This window comes from Gossypium hirsutum, unplaced genomic scaffold (assembly GCF_007990345.1).
Source record: "Gossypium hirsutum isolate 1008001.06 unplaced genomic scaffold, Gossypium_hirsutum_v2.1 scaffold_386, whole genome shotgun sequence".
NCBI lineage: Eukaryota > Viridiplantae > Streptophyta > Magnoliopsida > Malvales > Malvaceae > Gossypium > Gossypium hirsutum.
In genome coordinates this window covers 1-26,435 of record NW_024402994.1, presented here as the reverse complement: position 1 = coordinate 26,435, position 26,435 = coordinate 1, and the positions used below count along the sequence as shown (strand labels likewise).

General features: G+C 31.0%; 3 protein-coding genes, 1 non-coding gene and 1 pseudogene across 7 annotated transcripts; 2 read left to right on the top strand and 3 right to left on the bottom strand.

Annotated features, from left to right (window-relative positions):
- Positions 1-1,305: 1,305 nt before the first annotated feature.
- LOC121226756 (cytochrome P450 87A3) lies at positions 1,306-3,979 on the bottom strand. The gene is made up of 8 exons (XM_041110425.1): positions 3,396-3,979; positions 3,170-3,319; positions 2,846-3,103; positions 2,623-2,727; positions 2,103-2,181; positions 1,893-1,999; positions 1,683-1,810; positions 1,306-1,593 (listed from the first exon to the last, which is right to left on the bottom strand). The coding sequence occupies exons 1-8, from the start codon at positions 3,924-3,926 to the stop codon at positions 1,500-1,502; spliced, it is 1,452 nt and encodes a 483-aa protein (XP_040966359.1). The 5' UTR covers positions 3,927-3,979; the 3' UTR covers positions 1,306-1,499.
- Positions 3,980-6,809: 2,830 nt separating this feature from the next.
- LOC121226755 (nuclear transcription factor Y subunit C-1) lies at positions 6,810-16,394 on the bottom strand. Of its 4 annotated transcripts, XR_005924434.1 has the most exons (4): positions 16,187-16,368; positions 10,016-14,846; positions 7,189-7,295; positions 6,810-7,103 (listed from the first exon to the last, which is right to left on the bottom strand). XR_005924434.1 is itself a non-coding variant. In XM_041110424.1 (3 exons), exons 2-3 carry the CDS (start codon positions 10,711-10,713, stop codon positions 7,100-7,102), a joined length of 702 nt encoding a protein of 233 aa, XP_040966358.1. In that variant the 5' UTR covers positions 10,714-14,846; positions 16,187-16,368; the 3' UTR covers positions 6,810-7,099. The 4 variants fall into 4 exon arrangements, 3 of the variants coding, with proteins under 3 accessions (XP_040966358.1, XP_040966357.1, XP_040966356.1); XM_041110424.1 differs by lacking the exon at positions 7,189-7,295; XM_041110423.1 differs by lacking the exon at positions 6,810-7,103 and having other exon boundaries at positions 7,189-7,300.
- Positions 16,395-17,364: 970 nt separating this feature from the next.
- Positions 17,365-19,681, top strand: LOC121226753 (mediator of RNA polymerase II transcription subunit 30). Its single transcript, XM_041110421.1, has 3 exons — positions 17,365-17,389; positions 18,585-19,024; positions 19,570-19,681. Exons 1-3 carry the CDS (start codon positions 17,365-17,367, stop codon positions 19,663-19,665), a joined length of 561 nt encoding a protein of 186 aa, XP_040966355.1. The 3' UTR covers positions 19,666-19,681.
- Positions 18,367-18,448, top strand: TRNAS-UGA (transfer RNA serine (anticodon UGA)). The gene has a single exon. It is a non-coding gene; the product is annotated as a tRNA-Ser (tRNA).
- A 1,646-nt stretch (positions 19,682-21,327) lies between the features above and the next one.
- On the bottom strand, positions 21,328-24,216 carry LOC121226752 (non-specific phospholipase C6-like; annotated as a pseudogene).
- Between the last annotated feature and the right edge of the window lie 2,219 nt (positions 24,217-26,435).

Below are 26,435 nucleotides of genomic sequence, written 5' to 3'. Positions count from 1 at the left end.
AATACATGTATACAACTATTGATGTAGAATATATTATTTTATATTATATTTATTAAAATTTATGGCTAAGTTTAGTTAAATTATTAATGACTCATATTATATTAATTATGTCTATAACATTAATTTTGGTATCATTAATAATAAGCAATACACATATTATATAATTTTCATCGGTTATATATGATAATGAGATCCACTATATAATATCTTACTTTTCAAGAAACTCTTTATCCACCTATAAATTCTTACTAAACAGATTCAATGTCAAGCTCTTGTATAACACATTAATTCAAATATTGTTTTCAAGAAGATTCTAGTTCAATCTCAATTCACAAAGCATGGACTTTACTTCTTTGCTCCTATTGAATGTCTTCCTAATCCTCCTCATTTCCCCTCCTATCAGCTTGCTCCTTCCAATATGCAACTAACTTTTTCAATCCAGCCACTTCTTTGAGTTAATGTCTTCATTACCCATGATCAGTTCACAACTCAAAAGTTAAGTTACGTTTGAGGCTGGAGTTTTTATCCTTTTGCTTCTATTTTTAATTTTTATATTATATTTTATTTCGGTTTTATTTGTATAGTTTAGTTATATTTTAAACTTTTTTATTTATTTATTTATGCATGTTTGCAGTTTGCACAAGTCTTGAGTACAAAATTATCCATGACACATCCGTAATTCTTTAACTACAAATAGAGGTGACCATGGGTTGGGCTACCCGACCCAGCTCGAAGGCCTGTCCGAAAAATGTGAGAGTTCAAGTAAAAATATAGGTTCGAAATATGAATTTGGGCAAAAAACAATGCCCGTTTCGGGTAAAACTTTTTTGGCGCCCGAATTATATACTAAATATATATATTTTTATTTTTAATCATATTTACTTTTTTATTTTCAATTTTAATATAACCACTTTTTATTATATTTTCAATTTGTGTATTGTTTTAAGAATTATTTGTCTCATTTTTTATTTGTTTTTTGTTTTAATATTTGTTTTTATATTTTTAAATGTATTTGTCTTATTATATTTTTAATTTTTTTATTTAACGAAATAAGCTAAAAAAATTAATACGGGCCAGAAGGTGGGCCTAAAAAATGGGCTTAAAATTTTGCCTGGACCCGACCCAAACCTAGCCCGACCCTGCCCATGATCAGCTCTAACTATGAATTTAAATTTTATTTTATACATAATAATTTTTTTTAGTGAATTTGGCACTCATCCGTAAATCTTAAATAGACAATTTTGTCTCAATATCCAAGAGAGATATTTTGGTTTGCTTCTCTTGCTTTTTTCACATCTTAGAGGAGATTCTTTGACGTCACATTTATTATTTATAGCGAAGGATTATTACATGGTGAAAATTAACGGTAAGTGTTGATAAGTATACAATAATCATGGAGTTGAGTACCGTACATGAGACAGAAAGTAGGAACACAGAAGTTGGGTTTGAAGACAAATCCAGCGCGTCAACCTTATTCTTCAACATTTGAGCGTAACAAGCTACGGTTCCTTTTCCAAAACACTTATGGTGAAACCGTTGGCAAATCCCAGAGTGGGTGCACGAACCACATCTCCCCCCTTCATCTTTTTCCACCTAACCCAAATTTACGTACTCTTTTATTCTCAATTTTATCATCTATATATGTACATATAGTTTCTTGCATAACATATTAATCAATATACCTGTACTTGGTTACCAAAACGTGCAAAAATATAGCCATCAGGACCTTGCTGAACTCTGCTCCCGCACATGTCCTATTGCCTCCTCCAAATGCCATGAAATTCTTTGCCGTCGCATTGCTTCCAATGTTCTTAAAAAAGTAGAGGTTAATTGCTTATCAAACTCTTTTTATTATTATTTTTATTTACATAGTTACACAAGTAATTAAATACCCTCCATCTTGAAGGGTTGAAGGTAAGAGGATCTTCGAAAGCCTCAGGATTAAGCTGTAGGGCTGCAGGCACAACCATGATAGCCCAACCTTGTGGTATTATGTACCCTGACAAATTAAGAAAAGTTAAATATGCACACACATATATAGAGAGAGATATTTAATTTAACAATGTATATATGGTTAGTACTGTGTGTTAAGAGATGATTACCATTGACATGAATGTCTTTTATAACCCTTCTTAAGATCCCTGGAGCAACATTTGCTAATCTAAGCGACTCATTGATGACCTTATAAGCACAAAATTACATGAATTAATTATTAAACATCACCCTTGATTCTTGATAAAACCTAAATAAAGGGAACAAATTAAAATTAATTAAAGAATATATATATATAGGAGAGATTTATTTTGTATCTTTTTGTACAATTAATATTAATTTAAGGATTCAATTATTGAATTTAATATTTCATTAATATAAATAATACATGCCAAATTTGATGCAAATTTAAAATTTCTAATTATTTGTTTTATGAAAAAAATACCAACTGTTGAATATATATTTTAGATCGATATAATAGAGATATTGGATCTATTAAAAAACTTATATGCGTGATATATATAATTATATCGATAGATTCAACTGTCGAATAATTATTTTTACACTAGTATAAATGGATTCTCCTTGGCTGTATATAAAGGAGAGAGAGATGATATCTATAAGACTAACGTTATTAGTAAAATGCATGGATTTGTAATCCTCCCATTCAAGTCCATCTTCAAGTCCAGGATTACAATCTCTTCTTTTCTTATTAAGAATCTGCTCATGCTCCTCCTTGTCAAGAGTTAAGAAAGAATAAATAAATTTACAGATAATGAGTTATACAAGTATATATATATAAGAAAAAAGAAAGAAAATATTAAATAATTATATATCTTGATTACTTACGTACCGTAAGTTGTTGTAGTAAAGAAGGATGGTCGGATAAATACTTGATGGCTAAGGCAATAGTGGAAGAAACAGTCTCAAAGCTAGCCAGGAGGATTCCAAAGAGAACATGAGTGGCAAATTCCTTTGTCAAGAATGATTCTGTCCTCATGTCTTCCACAATTTGGTCCAGAAAATCTGTTTTGCTAATTCGTTCACCTTCTCCCGAATTCATTCTCTCTTCCACTAATTTACTTATTACTTGTATTACTTTTTGCTGCCTCTGCAATGTTTATATATAAAAATTTTAATTCCGTTTTGGGAATTCTAGTTTTCTTGAATTGCTTACCTTTTTACATCTGTAGAAAGCAGTACCGGGGACGCGTATAGGAAATGCCATCAGTCCCTCCAAGAAGTTGGATAGGTTTAGGGCTATAGTATCTGAGGATTTTTCGGGTTCGTAACTAAGCATGTGCTTCGCAGTAAATTCAAATATCATCTGCAAATAATTGTTTATTAGAAAACTAGTGGTTCAATGAAGAGAAAAATTAGTAAATATATTGAAAGAGACTTACTGCAGCTGTTTGGTCTTTGAGTTGTACCTCCGGCTGCTTAACCCACTCCTGCAATCTTTGATTTATGGCACGTTCTAGTTGAGGCAGCAGCCTGTGTTTAAGAGTCTCAACACCAAAGTGATTCAAAACAAGGTGCCTCAGATATTTGTGTACATAGCCACTTGCTGCTGTAGTATCTTGGCGAAGCAATTTTGCGAAGGAATCCATGTACCACACCTCAACAAGTTTACCTTCTTGTTGAAACAAGAAACTATTGAAATCGGGATCCGCCGATATCACAATTGATCTACCTGCTAAACTTGTTTTGAACAGTGGACCATACCTACTCATTCTTTCCTTAAAAAAAGGATGGATGTCTATGGACTTGGCTGTGACAAGTAAACTGAGGGTCTCTCCCAGAAGTGGGAGTCCCATCGAACCTGGAGGCAGTGTTCCTTTACATTTAGGGTTCCTCCACCTATAAATCCACCTAATACTTGTTACAAGCAAAGGAAACACGAAAAGCCAAACAGACCTCACCATCATCTCCATCAAACTCAACTCAAGTAGCGAAAAATATTTAAGAGGAAAACTAAGATCCAAGAGTGCAGACTAGCAGCCACATTGGGTTATTCTATTTATATGCTTCAATGTTCTGAGCTTAGTCCTAATTTATGTAGACTAACTACATTCTCATTATTGTGAATGGTGGACATCTTCATTTCCACATATTTTCTCAAACTTAAAATATATATTTTAAAATTATATTTTATAGAGAGAAATGATTATATAAAATTATGATTTCACTTCATCCCTTTCCAATGAAGAAAATAACAAATCAAATTTATCAAATTTATATAATTAAAACTTGACAACTAAATTAATAAATTCATTAAATTAAAACTTTTTATTTTCTGTAATGTGAAAATATAATTTAATGTAAAATAAAAAGTTTCAACTTATAATTTTTTTTTCTATACAGGAACTTTAATAACTGTTTCATTTAAGTTAAGATACGTTTTTCAACTTATCATATTAATGCCTCTATCTTCTTGAAAAAAATTATTTAAAAGTTTTGATGTATTTTCAATTTAATATTTAGTAAGTTAATTAAGAAAAAATTGTTTAGCAATTTTATTGCAATAAAAGAATGGTATTCATGATTTATAAATAAAAATGGAAAAATCCATTATATAGATTTTAAAAAAGGTTAATATGTTTAGGTTTAAACTTTATTGTTAATATTTCACATATATATTTCGTTAATACATTTGAATTTTGAAATATCTTATACAACAATAAAAAATATTATATTTATAGTTCGCCCTCGAAATTAACATACTTTTCCAACTCTTTTTTTTGTTATGAGATTTTTTTTTCATTTTTGATAGTCTTTATTTATATTTATACACATTTCACTACATTGCGATGCATGGATTTAATTTATATTTAATAATTGATATATATACATATGCTCAAATATAGCTAGGTATATGGCGAAATTATTTTATGAATCATTCCCAGCATATAATTTATGATCTTTTTCTAATTATTTAATGATATTTTAATAATTTTTTTCATATCATTAATACATAATTTTGGTAATTATTTTATCCTTGAACCCCAAATTTAGAATCCTAAACCTTGACCCTAAACTTGAATTTTGAAGCTTGAACCTTGAATCCTAAACTGATTCAAGGTAAAAATTATCAAAATTATGTATCAATTACATGGAAAAAATTGTTAAAATGTTATTAAATAATTGAAAAGAGACCCTGAATAATGTGGTGAGAAGAGTGCATAAAATAGTTCCTCAGTATAGATATAATTATGAAAATAAGGAAAAAAAACAAAGCTAAACAGGGAAAATTTCCTGGTTATATAGTTATATATACATTTTTTATTCTTCTAGTTTTAATTTAATCAAATGTGGTAAAGTGGCTTTGCATGCTTGCCTACTGAAATTTAATTTAATTAAGTACTTTAATGAAAGTTGCTACTAAAATTTTGTTATAGTCATTAATTTGGTAGTTGCTTGGAAACTCCTTATTTAGCTGTTTGGTGATTTGTAGCTGAATCAACAAATTCCTTAGAAAAAAAAATAGTGGATGACTTTTGAATAATGAATAATAGACTCCAACTTCTTCATATATAGAAAGTTTTGTTTGTAGAAATTGAGAGACTGGAAAAAGGAGAAAATGCAAAGGAAGAAAAGAAGAAACAAGGTTGGTTCATGGAATGGAGGGAGTGGAAAAGCTTTCCAAAATCATCATATGACTTTCTTACTCTTACATGGAAAATCTCATTACTTTTCTCCTAATAATTTAATTTTCATATGTAATAATGAAAAAAAATTGATTTATCAAAAATTATTTTGATTAATTATATATTCCGTGTGATGTATGGGAAAATCGTTGTTTTAAAATTTTTGAATTTTATATAATTATAAATATTAATTTGTAATAGATTGTAAAGTTTAAAACATGTATTGTATAAACTAATTGAGTCTTACCTCGGTTAGTATTGGTATTGTTGTCGTGCAAGAGGATGTGGGTTTGAGTGCGTTGAGCTGCATTATCCTTCCTATTTAAGGATTGAGGAGGGGCAATGAGTAGTTTTAGATATTATATCAAAACTCAATAAATGTATTTGATTGTTAAGTTTTAGTAAGTACTAATTTTTTTATTTTTGATATATTAAATTAAATTTATTATTGTAGAATAGTTTTTTTTAAAAAAAAATTGTTTAAAAGTTATGTTTATTTTAATTTTTAAATGATTTTTAGATAAGTTGGAAATAGAATCGGATACAAGGTTCAAGGCAATTGAATCCTGAAACACCTCTAGATTTTACCAATTTATTTATTTATTTTTATAGGTCCACCAAATATGAAAAAACACAAATAAGAGGCGTGTTATGAATGGGATGATATAAACACAAATATGTAAAAAATATTAAATATAATAAAATAAATTTGTTTGTAATTACATAAACAAATTCAAAAAAAAATTATTCACTTATTTAAATATGTAAATGTGTAATTATCACAAAACTAATATTATATTATATTAATTTAAGTAATGTTTTATATTATATTAATTTTTACAAAACTAAAGGAAATATGTACTATAAAATATTAAAAAATTATGAAACTGTAATTAGATATGTAAAAAAAAAAGTATAAAATTAAAATATAGATTGTAAATTCTTATAAAGATTAAATAAAAAAAATTAAAAAAATAAGAGCATTTTTAATAAATATATCACAGACACAATTTTACTCAAATCCATCTAACCCGACTTCGAAAATTGAAACCTGATGGTTCAATTTTCTTTACAAGGGCTTCTTTTCTACTGAACATCAATGCGAAACATGCATACAGTGTTAACAAAAATGAAGAATCCAGAGATCCAACATAATCATTTTTGGAAGAATTAAGACAGAACTGCACATTAAATATGATTTGGACCAAAGTCATATGGCATGGCAGCAAGATATTGTTTTAGCTGCACTAAAAATGAGTTAAAAGAGTTTGTTTTTTTAACAAGTTACTATAGAAGTGTCATCAAATTCAAGGTAGCTTTTCTTTTTTCCCATAAACAATACCAACACAACTGCATTCATAAATCAATAAGCACAAAAGCATAAATTCCCCAGTAGATCACCTGAGTTCCACGCGTTTTCCACACCATCCACTGTACGATATCGGACCCATGATTTTAGGTTAGCTGCAGAAAAGCAACAAAACCTTAGACAATGGCCGGCAAGAAACCGAGATCAATGAACAGCTCATAGTGACAACAGCTACAATACCAAGAGGCTTATAAGTGACAACAGCTGCAAAACGTACTCCTGAAAACCCGGACTTGGCATTTTCCGGTACCAAAAGGAAAATATTCCTTAAACACTAGCACGATCCACTTCACTATCACAGGTAGATAGCGACAATATATCAACAATTCAAACCGAATCACTATACTGAAATGAATAAAACAACCAAAGCTAGGAAAAAGATGAATGCATATTAGCTGGTCTTAGAACATACCCTTGTTAAAATGCACTATAGGGGTCTTTCAGAAAAGTTCGCATGGATGAAAATGAACGATTCAAGATTCTCGTCTTTCGTTCGAGGTTTTAAGTAAAATCATACTTAGTGTTAAACTATGAAAAGAATGAATCTAAAGAGATAACAATGATCAAGAAGAATACATTTTTCATATCTTGAACTCTGAGTACATCTGCTATTTAATAGAGAGAAAGACTAACAGCCAACTAACAACTAGGCTTAACAGCCTAACAGACTTAACAGTCTAACTAACTTATTAGCTACTGTAACACTTAGACGGTGTTTGAATCTGCAAAATCCTACTGCATATGATCAAAAGGAAGTCTAGAATGCAATGCAAAATGAAACTTTAACAAAAATGCAAGTGCTTAGGATGCAAAAGTGAAAAAAATAAGGGTAAATTACACTACTAGTAACTCAACTATTAGTAAATTGCTTTTTGATCACCTAACTATAAAAAGTTACAAAATAGTCACCCAACTACTAGTAAATGTTTTAGTCACCCAACTATGAAAAGTTACAAAATGATATCTAACTATTTAATTTTGTCTTTTTTGGTCACCAACTGTTAATAGCTGTAGCTTTTAAAGTTGGCATAATAGCAATTTTAGCTCTCAACATTTATATATTGTGTCAGTTTAGTCTTGATTCTAAAAAATCTAACCCTCAACATCTACACATAAATAATAATTTGGTCTTTTCTTGCAATTTTTCTTTTCTTTGACCCTTTCACATAAAAACTAAAAAACCAAAATTATCAACTAAAAAAAATGAAAACACCAAAAAATCTAGGATAATAATTTTCATCTTTTCTCATTCTTTTAAAATTAACCTTAAATGTCACAAAGAAAAGAAAAATTGCAAAAAAAAATAAAAATAAAAAAAATCAAATTACACCATGTGTAAATATTGAGGGTTAATTTTTTTAAAATTAATACCAAATTGACATAATTTATAAATGTTTGTTATGCCAATTTTAGAAGCTGACACCATTAGCTAGCAGGTAACCAAAAAAGACAAAATTGTATAGTTTGGTGACCATTTTGTAACTTTTCATAGTTGTATGATCAAAAAAGGTTTATTAATAGTTAAGTGACCATTTTATAAATTTTCATAGTTGAGTAGCTAAAAAAAAATTTATTAATAGTTGAGTGACTACTAGTATAGTTTATCTTGAAAATAAACCAAACCAATGAGATGATTAACTAGACATCCTGGTTGCTACATGGATAAGGGGAAAGATTATATGTTTACTTCGAAGGAAGCAACAATGTTACTCAAAGTCAGGTGTAAACTTTGGGCATGAATATGTGTTTTATATGAGTATGGCCACAAATACTTCAAGCAAAATGAAGAGTCGAGCCAAACACAAGTGACTATTCGGAGCAAAAGGAATGGGAAAATAACCGGATAAGGAACCAACCAGCAATTCAAGGACTACGTGCAAACCAGCCCATTTTCATTAGGAACTAAATGACTGAAAATGGAAAATATGATGCTAGTTCCATGCCATAACACAACATTCAATAGTGACACATGACATGCCACATGCACCTCATGTATAGAAACCAGTTTTTACAAGTAGAATTAAGTAAAACTTTTAACAGAAAGACTAGCTTGCTCTTCAATCTAATGTATAGGGACTACTTAGCCCATTTTTTAGTTGAGGAGGCAAAATGCAATCCGACTCCTAATACAGTACCTCCATGGTACTTTTACTCAATACCATCACTACATAACTATCATATCACTTAAAGGCTAAGTGAAATAAGGTGGAAAAAAATGCAGTTTTACATTTAAATCTAGCAAATTCAATCAATAAAAATGGAACCTTCGTACCATAACCATCAAACAAAATGCAAAGATGGCATTAAACCAGTACTTGGAATGGGGAAATGGTTTAGAAAAGACTAAAAGGGAACCAGCTCCTTTGACTAAAGTTCAAAGCATTGGTATCTAATTCAACACTATTCAAGCAAAATTTTCCTTATCCTACAATATTGCAAGAGTTTAAGAAAAAGAACATAATTTTGAATGCAATCAATGGCTAAAAAAGGAAAGCAAAACTTTAATCAAAAAACAAACCCAGAAATTGAAAATTCTTAAAGATGATAATAGAACAATATGATAAAGAGTTTTAACGGGAAAAAAACTAAATTTTGAGTGGAACCAATGTCTAAAAGGGCAAAAACAACCAAAATTTAATTAAAAAAATAAACCCAGAAATTGAAAGGTTAAAATATGCTATTAGTCCCTGTATTTTGACAAAAATTGAAATGTAGTCCAAATTAAGCTTCTACTTTATTTTTAATTTACAAATCTCAATCCAATCATATACTTGTTATTTTTTTTTCTGTTAAAATTTGTCAACTTGACATATTAGTTAGACTACTTCATACATCATGACATGTTAAATTGACAATTTTTTTAGTAAAATGATGATAATAATTGGATTAAGATTTTTAAATTAAAAAAAAATAAGAGGATTGAATTTTTAATAAGGTTAAAGTATAGGACTAACAACATATTTTACCAAATTGAAAATTCTCAAAATTAAGGAAACAAATAACATACCCTTGACCGTCAAGATTCCCTTGACCACCGGTAACTCCACTGCCATACGAGCCATCATCAGTCCCCGCCGTCTGCCAAACACTCTGCCAAGCCTGAGAAGGTGGCTGACCGTAAATAACTCCGGTGGGATCGACGGCAGGCCGGCCAATCATCATCCCACCAGGACCACCACCAGCAGGTTGACCCATAGGGGGATAAAAGTAAGGTACCCCACTGGCGGTAGCACCGACCATCGGAGCCAAAGCAGTTTCATCCTTGATCTCATCCCTAGGCACAATATCTACCAAGAAATCGAAAATGTCGGTCCTCGTAATAGCCGCAGCGATGTCGTTTTTCTGAAGTGTCCGTCGCTTGTTTTCCTCGGCGTGAAGCCAAGAACGGATAGTGAGTTCCAAAATGAAAAGCTCACAAGCTTTGGCGAAGAGAATGGGAGCCTCGGCGGAGATCATACGGACGTCTTCGTCGGCTTTCATTATCTTCTTAATGCGAGCTAATGGGAGTTGGTGGTTCTTAAAATCGTTAACTTGCTCGATTTCTTGGCGTTGGTATGACCAAAACATTTGGAGCTGTTGCTGTTGTTGTTGAAGGAGGTGGTGGAAAGGAGGCGCTGTTGCTGTGGCGGATGAAGGAGGGGTAATGGCGGATGTGGGAGGCTGAGGTGGGTATGGGGTGGATTGAGTTTGCAGGTTACTGTCCATTGGCTGGTGAACAAATGGCGGGAGATTGGGATGTGGCGGTGGTGATCGTCGTGGTGGTGGCGGCGGTGGATATTTTTAAGGGTCAGATATGGATGGGATAAGGTACAGCGGGCATTGCATTTTGCGCTGGCTTTGTTTATTATTATTATTTTCCAAAATAAAAATATTATTTATGAATTATTACTTATCTGTATTAAAAAAAAATCTTATTTATCTAAATTTGGTACCACCATCGACCCAACAACAGTAGATAATTCTTTAAAAAATATTTTTATTTTTTAATATTTTAAAATAAATTTAGTAAAAACTAAAACAAAAATCAATTTAGTCAAAATTATTTTGGGTGGAATTTTAATGAATTAATTAATAGTTTGAAGAAGTTGGTCCAACTTATTTCTCATGCTTTCTTTCGCTTTAACTCATCTTAATTAATCATTTAATACGAATTAAGATTTAAATAAAAAAATTCACAATTCATTTTATTAATAAAAATTACTTTGTAACTCTAAAATTTATTTAAAATTATTAGACCAAATCTTTAATAATTAAATATCCCTATTACAGTTATTAAATTAATTAATTATATATCATTGTCAACTTTATAGATTTGCTTTTTGACTCATAATGCCATGTAAGCATTAGGATTCTTATTAATTACTCAATGCCACCTCATCATCAGTTAAGGTTAAACTTCATCCCTCATTTTAGACCCTTCCCTTCCATAAATTACTAATTTGATACTTATATTTTAATTTGATTAATTTAATCTCTATTATTTAACTATTGATTTTCAATTTTAATTTAATTACTGATCAAATGATTAAATTTTACTCTCATTATTGTTTAAATGCCTAATGTTATAAATTTAATCCATATTCTTCGATTGGATCATTTATTAGTTCCTTTTGAAATTTTAATCTTATAGTAAACGGAGTCTTTAAATCTATAGCTGTATATAAAAATAACAAGTTAACATGGTGTTATATATATATATATGATAAACTTATAATATGTGTCAGATCAGATTTTAAAAAAACTTTACAATTCAACTGTTACTATTTCGTCAATTTTAAAATTCATTAAGTACAAAAATTAAAAATGATCAAATTAAAATATATAAACTAAATCTACAATTTATGGATAGTACAAGGACTAATGGCAGAAATTAACCTTTTTTTAATGAGAGGCAAGAGCATAATGATAACAAAAATAAAAGAGTTAATTGCATAAAACATCATCAAACTCTTATCAATTTTTAAATTGTTCATGTTTCAATTCAATTGAAAATTCCAATACTAAAATACATAATGAGATTCAATTCAAGTTTTAAACTTTTCCAAGAAAAGCAAACATTTTGAAGGAAAATTTGTGGTTTTTAACTTTTGAACAAAGAAAAGGCAGCTCCTGGATGAAATTTCATCACCAGGTGTTGCAAAAAAATTAGTCCTTTCAAATAAAAAAAATGAAGAAGCAAAAAAAAGCTGTTTTGATCTTTAAGACGTTTTCTTCAGATTGATATAGATATATATACCTGAGTTGAACTCGGTTTTTTGAAGAAGACCCTATTAGCTTTGAACTGAGTTTCATTGTCCACTCATTTCCAGCTTCCTCAATTGCCATTGTATATGTATATAAGACTATGAACATTGTGACTTTCTTGGACTTTCAATATCCTTCGATTTAACGAATCCGTTTTCGCCAGTATCTTCTTCCCAAGGATTCGGACATAAAATTGTTGAATCCTTGTAAATTTCCACTTCGATAAATTTCTCTATTCATCCAAAATTGTTTCCTACGTTTCCCGTTTTCTTCGTTATCGTCTACCATAAACAAGCATTTGGGGTTTCTTATTTTTGTTTTCTTCGATGATGGCTTGTCCGGCAGATTCTACTTTCGTTTCCTGCACTGTTTTGGTCATCACCTCCATTTCTTTCACTTGTGCTTCGGTTAATACCTTTAGAAGTTCCAATGGAGTAGCTGCGGGATCGAGCTCCAAGCAACCCTTTGGAGTATTTAGAGCTTCTTGGCCTGTGAGCAAATATGAAGGGACCTGATGAGAAAACCGAAACAACTCTTCTCTTGGAATCATCCCTGTTTTACTTTGTTCAAAATGCTTCCTAAACACTGTCTTGAACCCAGGCACCTTAACAAGTGGTACAACAGCAACACCCGTTTGTTCATTGTAATCTTCGAGAACCTCAACCATGTCGTATCTGTGTATCACTTCATCAGGTGTAAGTTCATTCCAATCAGTAGACCAGTTCCTATAAAGAGCCCAAACATCTCCCTTCCTTGGATATATTTGGATTGCTCCTTTCCGGCCTTTCGACCACTTCACTTTGTGCGAAAACGAGTTAAGAGACTTATTAACTTCATATTTGCCTATCCAGAAATCCCCACTAGTTTTGTAAAAGCCTGAACCAATCCAGTTTAACGGAGCCAGTTCCGCATTGCTTTTAGAATTAAGCCAACTCATCCGTACTTTGAACGGTTTTAATGATATCACACCATGAATCATTGCATAATAACGAGGCATCCCATCATCATCATCATAAGCAGCCCAAACCTGGTTCTCACCGAATGACTTTTCAGTACGATCCTGATCAAAATCATGAAAATCGGGATCTGGAACATTCATGGACATTGGATCAGGTTCCTCTGTAGCAGGATCAAGATCGGTATCAACAGAGCAAGACATTTTGGGCTGATGAACACTAGATTTGATATCAACAAACTCCACGGATTTGTGTGCATCGCGTTTCATAGTCAAAGCATCTGTTCCATTTCCTTCATTGTTACCACTAAAGCCCTCATCGAATGCCTTTGGTTTATCCAAAGCAGCTGATAGAGAAGTCAGCTTCCACGAATTTAGTTTCTTGTTGATTTCTTTCTTAGCCAATTCCATCAAAATATTACGTATTTCCAGTGGCGAAGGCAGCTTTATGCTATTAGTTCTAGAGATTCCGGCATTATTTTCGAAACTGCTAACCCCTTCATTTCCCATGGCCGAGTGATTTCCCATCTTGGTTTCATCTATGCGCCTCTTCTTAGGTCTATGTTTCTTTCCTGCAAAACTAGAAACCGAAGCTGAAGATCCCATACCTAAACCTGCATCAGTTTTCTGGGAAGGATGACATTTCATGTGCAAGCTTTCCTTTATCGTGATATCGGCCTTTGTTTCTTTGTGTGCACGCTTTAATGTTTCGCTAGCTGCATTAGCAACACCAGTAGCTTGAGTGGTTGAATTCAGTTGAGACACATTTATGTTACTTCCCGAACTAGGGAACTGGCCTTTCCGGGAAATTTTTGTAGATGAACCAGAAAATCTTGCCTGTCCCTTATTATGAACCTGGCGAAACTTCATGAAGTCGGAAAATGAAGTATATTTGCTACTGCTGTTTATAGCTGGGGCTGGTGTTTCAACAGCAAAAAAGGGTGTACGACAGTTGATACAAGGAAGATTTAAGTTGATGTAAACCCGAGAGTACTCGAAATGCATCTTACAAGAGTTGCAGGTTGTCCAAAAGGTATCGATTCTCGCTGAGCGAGGAGTAGGCTTAGAATAAGTAGCACCATTCCTACCAATGGTGTTCGAAATATTCTCATTGGTGAAATTTTGGGAAAAACCGTTATGACCGGTTGTCGTTGATGACGATGGTTTCACATGTGAAACATTAGTATAACTGCCCCTTAAGTTCCGTTTCTGGTCATAAGCAATTCTCTTCGCTTTATCAGACAACAAATTCCAAGCTTCAGATAGAATTTTGAAAGCCCCATCTGCACCAACGGATTTATTTTTGTCGGGATGAAGAACAAGAGCTAGCTTCCTGTAATGTTTCCGAATGGTATCCTCATCAGCAAATGGTTGAACAGCAAGCACCCGGTACCAGTCAACTTCTCCATTGATCTTTTTATCTGCGGATATGTACACGTCGAGAGTTGCAAGCAACTGAGAAAGACCATCAAGCTCAGGATACAAGTTTTGAGCCTTCAAAGCAAATCTTTTGGCACCAACAACGTCCATCTCCGCAAGTTTTTTCTCGGCAAGCTCTTTAGCTCTAATGGCCTCATCTTTGTTACATTCCATCTCTGCCTGTAGCTAACCGTTGCTGTGTCCTTCTTCAGTTCATTAACTGATTTGTCATTGAACACGATATTAGAACAGATTCTAACATTAAAAGATATAATCTAAATCCTCCAATGCATTACAAGACCAAAAATGGAAAACAATGAAACCGAGATTGGGCAGTTTGCAACTCAAGGATACATAAAGCAATAAGAATGAAAGCTTCTTGAGATTAATCAAATTCCATATATTCCAAAAAACCGAAAATGAGACAATAGTGACTGAAATAATAAAAATACCCGAGAAAGTGAATCCATTCAAACTCAACTCGAGCTTTACAGATTCGAAAACAACACATTGCAAGTAACAGATACAAACAAAAAGCTATACCGATATCAATCAAATTCCAGAAACTCTTTATCGGGGAATCTATTTGCTAAAGTACACGGGAAAGTAACTAATTTAAGAGTCAATGAAATCGAATATTGAACTTCCAAAAGAAGCACACAACAGATTTGGAAACAAATGTGTCTCAGAAAATGCTTTTCATCCAAGAAACTACTTAAAAAGGAAAAAAACTAGTGCAGGAAGGCAATTCATCGATCAATCAATAAACTTCAGTACCGAATTCTTGAAATAACTAAAACAGATTCTGAAACAACGAAATGCATAACCGATATAACAAACAAAGCACACAAAGGTCATTCACTAAAACTAAAGATACTAGAGTACTGAAATTTCAAATAAACCAATCATTTATTAGTTTTTTAGGTACTCTCCATATCTGTTTTAGTTCCATGTTCGGGGTTTATGAAAAATGAATTGCTAAAACTGTCCTTAATCCGAGGATTCATCAACTGAACTAAGAAAAACATGAGCTGGAGGTCATTTGTTTTACATCGTAACATACTAGGAGTACTGAAACTAAGAAACAATCATAAATGCTTTCAAAAATAACACATTGCAGAGAATGTGGTCACAAATGCTATAATGTTAATACTTACTGAAAACAATCTATCAAGTTACAGATTCTAATGGATATTTGCAAATTCCTCTCAGAAAATTCTTCCGTAAACCAAACGCCATTAAACCCAATCCACATTGAATGAACGAATACAATCTAAATACAAAATTCAACCAAAAAAAATTAAAAAAAAAAGATAAAGAAAAAAAGAATGAAGTTCATCGATTAACTTGATTTCTGCCAAAAAAAAAAAAGAAACCGATAATTCCAATACAGTGATTGAGATTAGTTAACACATTTTGCCTTAATTCAGTAATTAATTTATTCTGATTAAAACCCCAAAAAAATTCTCAATCAGAAGTAAACAATTCAATCAATGGCTTTAATAAGAATTCGTAAAAGAGTAAACTAAAAAACAAGCAAAAAAGTGGGAAACAAATTACCCATTTAACAGAGAAAATTCAATCCGAGAGACGCCATTGAAGAATCCCCAGTTTCAATTTTGATTTTATTTGCCTACTTTTTACCTGAAAGATTAAAATATATTTAACTAAACAAAAATCCCCAAAACCTGAATTTTGAGAATTTTCTTAATAATACAAATTTTTTTATTTAATGGGGAATTTTTCAAAAAAATAATATTTTCTATTTATTTATATAGGCATAAACCTAACCTTTTTATATATGGTAAAACCCTAACGATGGTTAATTTTTAACTCTGGTTAATGGACACATTGCCAGTTAGCTAAAATGAGCAAGTAAATTTTTAATTAGTAGATATCCTCATTTATTTTTTTAATGTGGTATTTAATTATGTAAATTAATTAAATGTATATATGAAAATTATTATCCATGAATAATGTATGATTATTTGATAGACTTATATATTTATATAAAAAATTATAATATTAAAATATTAACTATAATAATATAGAAAATAAATTCTTTAATCATTTCATGTATGTATTCAAAAATTGAAAAAAATTATTTCTTAGATCACAAGTAGTTTTTAGGGTCCATTAGCATCATTTACATGTATTTACAATCTTTCCTTGTAGGACAAAATTCTTTGGATTTTGTTCTAAAATGAAGAATCCAACTCTTATAGTAGGTTAGCACTTTATTTCTAGGTGTTAGACACATATTTTCATCATAATTTTATTGATCTTCATTATTTTTTGAACAACACAATTTATTTCAGTATTTTTTTTTACTCAGATTTATGAGACATTAATCTATTATTGCTTGAATTAAGAAACTGACATTCTACTCGCACATCGAACATTTATGATTGCTATTTTGCAGTCTCTGCAACATATTTGCTCAAATTGACAAGGATCAGCAATGTTCTTAAATAGTCTACAATGGCTCCTCCTTGCAACTTAATTTTGGGACTTTATATAAAGTTGGCTCGTACATGCTTTTAGTCCGATAATCAACGATTAAGTTTAATCGCATCGCAATGATATAAAGTATCGATTTTAATGTACAAGTGTGGAAGTATCAATAGAAAGGAATTATCATCTTAGATAGTAATAGTGAGCATTGGTTTAAAAATCGACCATCGAAGGTTAACTTGTTTATTGTCGTAATAGTCATATATATATATATACTACTCGCAATGGAATCAGGAGGGCTTAATAGGGGTGAATAAATTATACAAAGCACCAAATGAAATAATTCAGATAGCTCAGAGGTTGAGGTCGGCACAATATTCTAATGTGCAACATATTTAAGTCTGGTTAACATAATGCTCACATATCTATCAGCAATATCACCAAAGAAATTAAAAACGCAAGACAAACTATACGATTATGCTTGTATCATTTAATTTTTTTCATATATTTAAAGGATTTAATGGATATCAATATATTACAATTTGCTAAATAATTGAATATAAACAATAATTTCAAAGAAACAGATAAATGTTGGTAAATGGATAGTCTAAATTAGGTAATTATCTTTGGCTGGTTTATTAACATCTTATAAAGTTAATTAAAGGACCGGATAAAATTCTTGGTATTTAATAATTATATTAGACCTCAATCAGATTTAGGTTAAGTTAGATCAGACTTTTAAAGAGGACAAAATATTTTTAATGTTGTTTTATGAAAAAAAAAAGTCTCTTCGATTCCTCTTAATTTTGATATTGAATAAATTAATCTCTCTCAAAAAAAAATTGGAGCAATTTAATTCATTTCAATTTCAAATGTGAGTAACTTAAGGGCAATTAATTAAGACGATTATGTTTTTATATCAATTATGCATGATTTTGATTGATAAAATAAAAAATTTAAAGCTCAATGTTCATATATTTTGTGTAACTGTTTACAGAATGTGTAAATGTTGCTGACTATATTTGTTAAATCAATACTAAATTGACAAAATGTATAAATATTAAGACTAAATTTGTTATTACATCAAAATAAAATATGAACAATTGAAGAACTTTATTAGCGTAGTGATTAATTATTTTTAGTTACTTACTTTCAAAATTGATTTTTTTATAGGAATTAATTTGCTCAATATCGAAATTAAAAGAGGAGAGACCCTTTGACCTTGTTTTTTCCTATATATTATAACGATTAAGTAAAAACAATTTCAAAGCAATTATGCAACAACTGTCGATATGTCCGAGTGGTTAAGGAGACAGACTTGAAATCTGTTGGGCGCTGCCCGCGCAGGTTCGAACCCTGCTGTCGACGTCCTTTTTTATTTTTTACTAATTTTTAGCCCCAAAAATAGCTTCAAATTTGACGTTTAGGGCTCTAACCCAGATTTATTTTTCATTCGTGCACTTGGGGAAATTCTCCATTTTATATTTTCTCGGCGTCCAAACAGAAAATCATAGCAAAGTCAGAAACCCTTGGTTGATAAATGGAAGAAAATCCCACGGTAAGTCCTACAACAACACCAACAAACAGCAGCAACAAAACGACCAGGAACTTGCATCAGAGGGTCTAAAACATCTAGAAGAAACCATTGAAGCTGCTTTTCAAATCCTCTCTTCCATGAACGACGAGCTTTGCAACCCTGCCTTATGGTCCACCAATCCTACTACTAATAACACTACTACTAATACTGCTGCACCTAACGGTTCTTCTCTCTCCAACGGCGCCGTTTTAGGAAACGGTGATTCGTCGTCCGACGGTGGACATCACTTGGAGATGGGTGGAATTGGAGGTAGTGGCAATGGTGCGCTCGATGAAGCTCGCCTTAGGTATAAGAACTCCGTCGCTGCTCTTCGCACTGTGCTCACCGCCATTCCCAATTCTCAGAAGGTATTGAAAGAAAATTTTAGGGTTTTTTTGGTTAAAATTTCTGTATTTTGCGCAAGTTGTGAATTTAGTCCTTATACTTTTGTTTAATAATTTTAGTCCATATACTTTTCAAATTGGTCAATCTTAATCGAATTTTAAAATTTTAGTCTGATCTAAATAGTAATAATTAAATTCATTTATTTAAGTTCAATTACTAGAGCGTACAGATATAGACTTAGTCTATATTCTCTAATTTAATCATTCTATGATTATATACTTTTCAAATTTTGAGATAATTTTTTAGAGAGTAATATGTTTGCCATTTAGGATTGAAATTTAAAATTTAAAAAGTACAGGGACTAAAAATAACTAAATTAAAGTACAGCACTAAAATTCACAACTTTTGCAAAGTACGGGGACTAATAGGTAGAATTTAACCCTTAATTTTAGCTCAAATTTAAGACTTGTAATTGTTATGTAGGATTCATGGGTTTGTTAAAATTTCAATTTTTTTGTTATTTGAATATGAATTTGATTCTGCAGTTTTCTTATTGATATTTAAATAGGCAAAAGCATTTGAAACGGGTTCAACGGCAACTAGTCCTGCAGATGAAGCTGATATTGAAAGCTGGAAGAAGAAGCCTCGAATCTCAGGAAGGTAATTTTGCAGTGAAATTTTCATAATTTTATAGTCTTTTTTAAGTTGGGCATTTCATAATTTAGGGGTGATAACCTCAAACTTGTACCTTGAGCTCGATTGGGTATCTTTTTCTAAGCTAGAGCTTGGCTTGAGATATAATTTAACTAGCTCAACTTGATTAAGCTCATTTACTTGATTACCGTACATGAGCTTGAGCTTGAGCTCGAATTAAGCTCTTGATTTTGAATTTAAATATATATTTATTAAAAGTAAAAATTCAATTAGGCTCATGAGTGGTTCGAATCAAGTATCAAGATGCTTGAATTTTACTCTTTCAATAGCTGAAGCTCGACTTGAAGCTTGTGGTTTGATATTAGGCTTGAGCTCAATGAGTATCAGTTTCTAAGCTTGATTGAGATATAATCTAACTACTCAAGCTCGACTTGATTACCACAGCTCAAATTAAGCTTTTGGTATTTGAGTATTTAAATATATATAGAAGTAAAGAATTTGGTTAGGTTCATGAGCAGTTGAATTGGGTATCAAGTTGCCTGAATTCTACTCGTTTGATAGCTAGAGTTGCTTGAGTTTGACTCAATAATATCGAATTGAATTCAATTTTTTTTCGAGTTGAACTCAAGTAGCTTGTGATCAAAAGTCTCTTGTTTACACCCTTTGAAGAATTGTGGTAATATCATTCGCTCCTTAAAATGGGCCTGGATTTGGGTTTCTGTGATGTATACTCTTATGTCACCCAGACTCGGATGAGTGTCGAATATGGTTTTCCCTTTTTTATTTTTTTGCATATATCTCTCTAGAACTCGAACGCCTATTTCTTGTATCCGTATCTGCTTACTCCGGTAAACATTGTCCAAAACATGTCAAACACTAGTATTTCAAGGAAAATGCAGGTTAACGCCCATATTTAATGCCTGTAAAAATGCAACTAATCGGTATTGTTTTTTGTAGGAGCTTGCAAACAAGAATGTATACTAAAGCGTCTAATAGATCAACTACGGGAGCTTATTACGGATGTATCGACTTGGCAAAGTCCTTGTTCCATGTAAAGTTTGGACGATAAAACTGACTTATCTCAGTTGCCGAAAGAGTGCCCTAGGAGGTAAATATGAAACCAAATATCTACATTGAATGATGATGATATGGTTTACTTGGAGGAAATTACCTGTGATAGGTGCTATTGTGTTATTTGATGATAGTGCTTAAGAGTTGAATGAGACATGAACATATACTCACAAGTTACTTAAGTTTGACTACAAAAAAGATCGAGTTCGCTCGATCATTATCAAGTTGGGCTTGAGATTGCTTTGTGGAACTAATCAAATTCGAGTATCCTAATGCTTTATTCAACCAGCTTCTTTTGATTGTTTTGTTTTCTTATTTGTATTAGAACTTGAGCTCGAAGTCGAGTCCGATCATTGGGTATCGGCTTCAACTTGTGCTTGAGCTTTTATAGCTTGAACTCAATTTATTTATTTTTCTTTAGTTTCTTGTAATTGAATTTGTGTATATGCTTCAACGAATCTGTAATGATCCAAAAATTACCAATTTTCAGAAACTGAATAGGACAATATAATAATGATTCAAACACACTATTTCACTAAAATACTATGTTTTATTGCATTACTTTGACAAATTTAATTGAGAACATCATTTTTTTTTTTCTAAACCTGTAAGAAAATTTAGAGGGTTGATAGATAAAATACAGAAGAGGACCGAGGTTTTCGAGTTCAACCAGTTACGGATTCGAAGATCTCGTTGTAAGCGATGATCGCATATCTACAATGGCAGATTCGGCAGCTCCCAACTTGAGGGCCTCTTACTTGCTCGTATGAACCGGGAAACGGCCCTTTGGTGTACTCATGAGCTTCTTTCACCGTCATTTTCTTGCTCATCTCATCGGGAAACTGCTCCAAGAATGGTCACCGTTAAGACAGCAGCTAGTTGAACAACCTCACTTTGAAACTCAGACAGAGCAGCATCTTCTTTTGCTTCAGTTGTCCTCAAAGGTACAACATCTGGCAATGTTTCTGCAATAGATTCAGATGAACAGGCTTACATACATGGTCTTATTATTACATATTCTTAGGAATTTTTAAGGTTTTTCTAGGTAAAAGAATCATGAGGCCTCTGTATTAAGTTAGATTGCATTTTGTTCCGTTTACTCAAAAAGTTGACAAATTAATCTCTCTATATTAGATTAAAGAGCAAATTGGTCATTTTATTGAAAATTGATGCGACGGACGAAAATTAAGTAGTGACATATGACTTACTATGTGTATTTTTCATATTGATGTGCACGGATCAGTTTTTAACAGCAGAATTGAATGAAATTTTTAAAAGACTGATCAGTTTGCTTTTAATCTAATATACAAAGATTAATTTGTTTATTTTTGAATAGAGGGGTCAATACCTGGACAATCAGTTCTTGGGAAGTTAAGTGGGAAACAAATCTTCAAAGTGCCGGCCCAAGCATCTCTGTGAGTTAAGAAATTGGAAGAAAGGTTGAAGATTTTCTTATTGTTGCAGGGATTGATGAGTGCTCAATTCTGAGTTTGGTGTTGGTCCTTTTGGACCACTATCACTACAACAAAAACATAAAACAAAGCAATGAGTTTTTTATTACGAATTCAAGAATATCGAACTTACGGAATGTCAACGTGACAACATGATGACTGATTACATTTTTTTCTACGAAATAAGAAGAGTTGTAGGTGAGGAGATTCATTTCAGACCTATTCTTAGAGTAGAGTATAAACCCATTTCTTTTCTTAATTCAGAGCCTCGATTTTGGAATAGGAGAAAAAGTTGCAAGCAATCATAACGTATATTGCAGTTTAAGAAAATGAATTTAGATTTAAATCTGGAGTTACCATGAACCCTGAAGAAATTAGTCTTTATGGGTCGTAAAATAAGAACCAATTAAATATTAACATGTTCTTTTTATTTGAAAGAAGTAATATTAACACGTCACGTTAGCTTATTGTTACACATTAACAACAATTACGATTTAATGATTAAAATGTTACAATATAATAAGTATATGACTAAAACGTAATATTTAAACATAAATGACTAAATACAACTTAAAAAGTATAATTTACCCCAAGTAAAATTACAAACAGTTTAAAAATGTCATATGAACCGACCAAACTAAGCTCTATATCAAAGTAACATGTTTCTAATAACAAAAAAAAGCGAAATAATGTCAAATCGGTGGAGTCATACAAATAAAGACTGTTTGCAAGAAATCAACCAAATCGCATTTGTCAAATCAAACCATGCATGAAAACACAGATCTATCTTTGAAATCTTAATGTTGTCATATGACAAAAGAAAGTCAGCAACAAGTGGTTCAATTGCACTTTTAACCCCTCTTAAACGTAAACAATTCAAACATAAAAAAACTGCAATTTTGACCCTTTGAAAATTAAATAATTCAAAACTTACCAGTGCCTTTCTTGATCCAAGGAGAGACCATAATAGTAGGAACACGAACACCAAGTCTATCAAACTTGAAGAAAGAAGGAGCAGGACCAGTGTTCCCATCAGGGTTTGGAACATTAACAAATGGTGTCTTAACATGATCATAAAACCCACCATGTTCATCATAAGTAATCACCAACAATGTTTCGTTCCATTGAGGGCTTGCCCTCAATGTCTCATACACTTCTTTGACCAACTTTTGACCATTAGCCACATCATGTGATGGATGATCATCATTAGCAGGTAACCCTTTAAGATCAAAATACCTTGGTTCAATCACACTCAAGCTAGGTAACTTGCCATTCAAGCATCTTTTTAAACTTCAATCAAATTGATGGAACTTAAACACATATTTGAGTTTCCTAAGGTTTCTATAAAACAAAGTTGTGGGTATATTTTGGAAATAAACCCCAAATCTTTACCATTTTCATGAAGTGAATCAAAGATTGTTTTTTGAGGGTACCCTTGCGCTAATTGTTTTTTGACATGGCTAGTTGAACCATGGGAAGTAGCTGAATAAACAAAGAGTCTATTAGGTTGTGTTGGACCAGGGATTGATGAAAACCAACGATCAAACACAGCAAATTCTTTAACTAATGATGCATAAATAGGGACAGCTTCTGGTCTGAAACCTTTCATGACTGTTTCAGACATGTTTGGGGAGATTGAGAAGGCTTGTTCTACAAAACCAGACATGGAAGGGAATGAGGAGGGAGTTGAACCAAATACCTGTTGTTCAACAGCTTCAAAAGAATGACCTGGATCTGGATCTACGAACTGAGCATCATTAGTGAAACAAATGGATTTTGGGTTTGGGGTTTGGTTGAAATGGGTTACATTCATTACCAGTTACACCATTGATGGTTGGGTTTATGCCTTGTTTCATCCAACCAACCATGTGATCAAAGGATCTGTTTTCCATTACCAAACCACTATTGTCTTAATGGGTGACTCTTGGGATACTACAAATGGTAAGATAAACAGCAAGAAAATGAAGGAAAATGAGCGCTCCATTGAAGAAAAAGATTGGGTTTTTTCTTTTCCCTTTTTGGTCTTTATATAGTGGATTTTCTAGGAATCCAAACACCTTGAAAACTCTTATCCTATAATGGAAAACAAAGTGAATGATATTTTTTTTTTAAACGAAATCTTGATTGAGAATCAATATATTATTAGATAAAGACAGCAACTTTAGTTGGATTATTTTCAGAGTAAAGAAGGAATGCAAGAAATTTAAAATAATTTAGATACAAAATGACACACACCCACAGGAGGAAAAAGAAGGTTCTGGGGTTTTTTTTTGGTGTTCTTTATATAATGATGAATGCTTTTTAAAGAATAAAAAATTAAATAAAAAACAACAAAACGGAAAAATAATAAAGTGGCGGAGCCAGAGAAAGTAACATATGGAATTAAATATGGAATCGGTTTTTTTTTACTAAATTTTATTAGTATTTTTTTTCAACAATTTGATATTTTTAATGCGCTTCAGCGTACTCGAACTAAATCCTCTTACATTGACAACAGTACTCATGTCAATTGAGTTAAGAGTCAATCGGAAATTTTATTAGTACAGATATCATTTTATTATTGGTTAAAATATGTTGTTAGTCCTACTTGTATAGAGTTTGAAATTTAGTTTTTGTATTTATAAAGCTAAAAATTTAATCAGATACATTTTTAATTTAAAAAACCTAATCCAATCATTATGTCATTAATAGTTTTATCAAAATTTGTCAATTTATCATATTTATTTTTGGTTAGTGATATGAGAGTAGCTTAACTAAGTTTTCAAATTGACAAATTTTAATAGAAAATAGTTACGATTTAAATGGTTGAGTTAAATTTTTAAAATAAAAAAAGGTAGAATTTTTTTTTTACTTTTTAAATATAGGGATTAAATCTTAAATTTAGTCAAAGTACAATGACTAATAATATATTTTAAATTTTATTATTTTTTAAGCTACAAGAATTTGATTAATAATTACCATTTAAATTAATTATTATAGACACTAAATAAATAATTTAACAATTTAAGCCAAATCAAACTAAGGTGTTGTTTGATAAATTGAAACATTAAATGCTAAAAGATATTTTTTGAAAAATCAAGTACTAAATTTAAGTTATAAAATTTGTTATTGTATTACTTAAAATTAAGTACAAAATATAATTAGACTGTTGATAAATGTAAAGTTTAAATTTAAATTATGAAAATTGTTTATATTACATTGAAAATACATTTCATATTATTTTAAAAAATCAAATTTAGAACTGAAGTTTTTAAACGATAATAGTAATGTTAAAAGAGATAAAATAAAATAATTAAAAATATTATACATTAAGTTTATCATTTGGTTTTATTATAAAAATATTTTAAAAATTAAATTATTTTTTAGAGTTAAAATAAAAAAAAATTAAATTATTAAATATGGTAATTTTCAGTTAATATTAATTTTGGGTTCAACGAGTTTTTTCTTAAAAATGAATTTATCGTTTTTAATTGTTGTATTATAAATTATTAAAGTTATAAAGAAATGTTAAAACTTTTGTCTAATGTGAAAAAACAAAGAATATCAAATGTAATTTATTTATTTATCAAATGTAATTGTGCTGGCAGTGCCAAGATTTTCTATTTTTAAACTTAAAAATAAATATCTCTAATTACAATTTGCTCATATAACTATAATAAAAAATAAATCAATAAACTATTTCCCAAAAACATTATAAATTTAAAATATTCTTAATTAGAAAAAACAACAACATAATTTCTGTACTTTTTTTCCTTTTATAGAAATAATTATAAATAAAAATCCTTTTATTTTTTTAATCTTAAAATCTAAAAATTTTTGAAATTTCATTTATATGAAAAACAAATATTATTAACAAAAACCCATGATGAAAAAGTTGAAAAAATTAGAGTGGTGTATTGCGATGGCAATTTGGAGTAAAAGTAGTACAGAGTTCCTTATGTCGTGAGTTAGATTATATTTTATTTTTTATTAAAAAGTAGATAAATTAATTTTTATATATTAGTATGAGATATACATGGCACCTCACGTGTTATTATTTAATTATTTTGTGAACCACTTCAGTCTTTAGCAGTACAAATAGATGAATATTGCAGAGTTAGAGTGAGTACGGATAAATATTTGGATTTAAATTTCAAATTAAAAAAAAAAAAGTGATAAAGAATATGGTTTGCCACTACTTTGCATTTGCAAAAAGAAATGTTCAATCAACCGGATTTATTGCACTATTAACATGTGAACTATACCTAATCTAATCATT

Excerpts from the sequence above, each read along its gene's own strand:
- LOC121226753 (XM_041110421.1), top strand. The coding sequence starts at position 17,365 with ATGGAATCAGGAGGGCTTAATAGGG. Across the intron at positions 17,390-18,584 it reads ATCAGGAGGGCTTAATAGGG|AAAATCATAGCAAAGTCAGA; the intron begins GTGAATAAATTA and ends GCGTCCAAACAG. Across the intron at positions 19,025-19,569 it reads CCATTCCCAATTCTCAGAAG|GCAAAAGCATTTGAAACGGG; the intron begins GTATTGAAAGAA and ends ATATTTAAATAG.
- LOC121226755 (XM_041110422.1), bottom strand. The coding sequence starts at position 14,800 with ATGGAATGTAACAAAGATGAGGCCATTAGAGCTAAAGAGCTTGCCGAG.
- LOC121226756 (XM_041110425.1), bottom strand. The coding sequence starts at position 3,926 with ATGGAGATGATGGTGAGGTCTGTTTGGCTTTTCGTGTTTCCTTTGCTT. Across the intron at positions 1,811-1,892 it reads TCAACCCTTCAAGATGGAGG|AACATTGGAAGCAATGCGAC; the intron begins GTATTTAATTAC and ends TACTTTTTTAAG. Across the intron at positions 1,594-1,682 it reads GTTTTGGTAACCAAGTACAG|GTGGAAAAAGATGAAGGGGG; the intron begins GTATATTGATTA and ends AATTTGGGTTAG.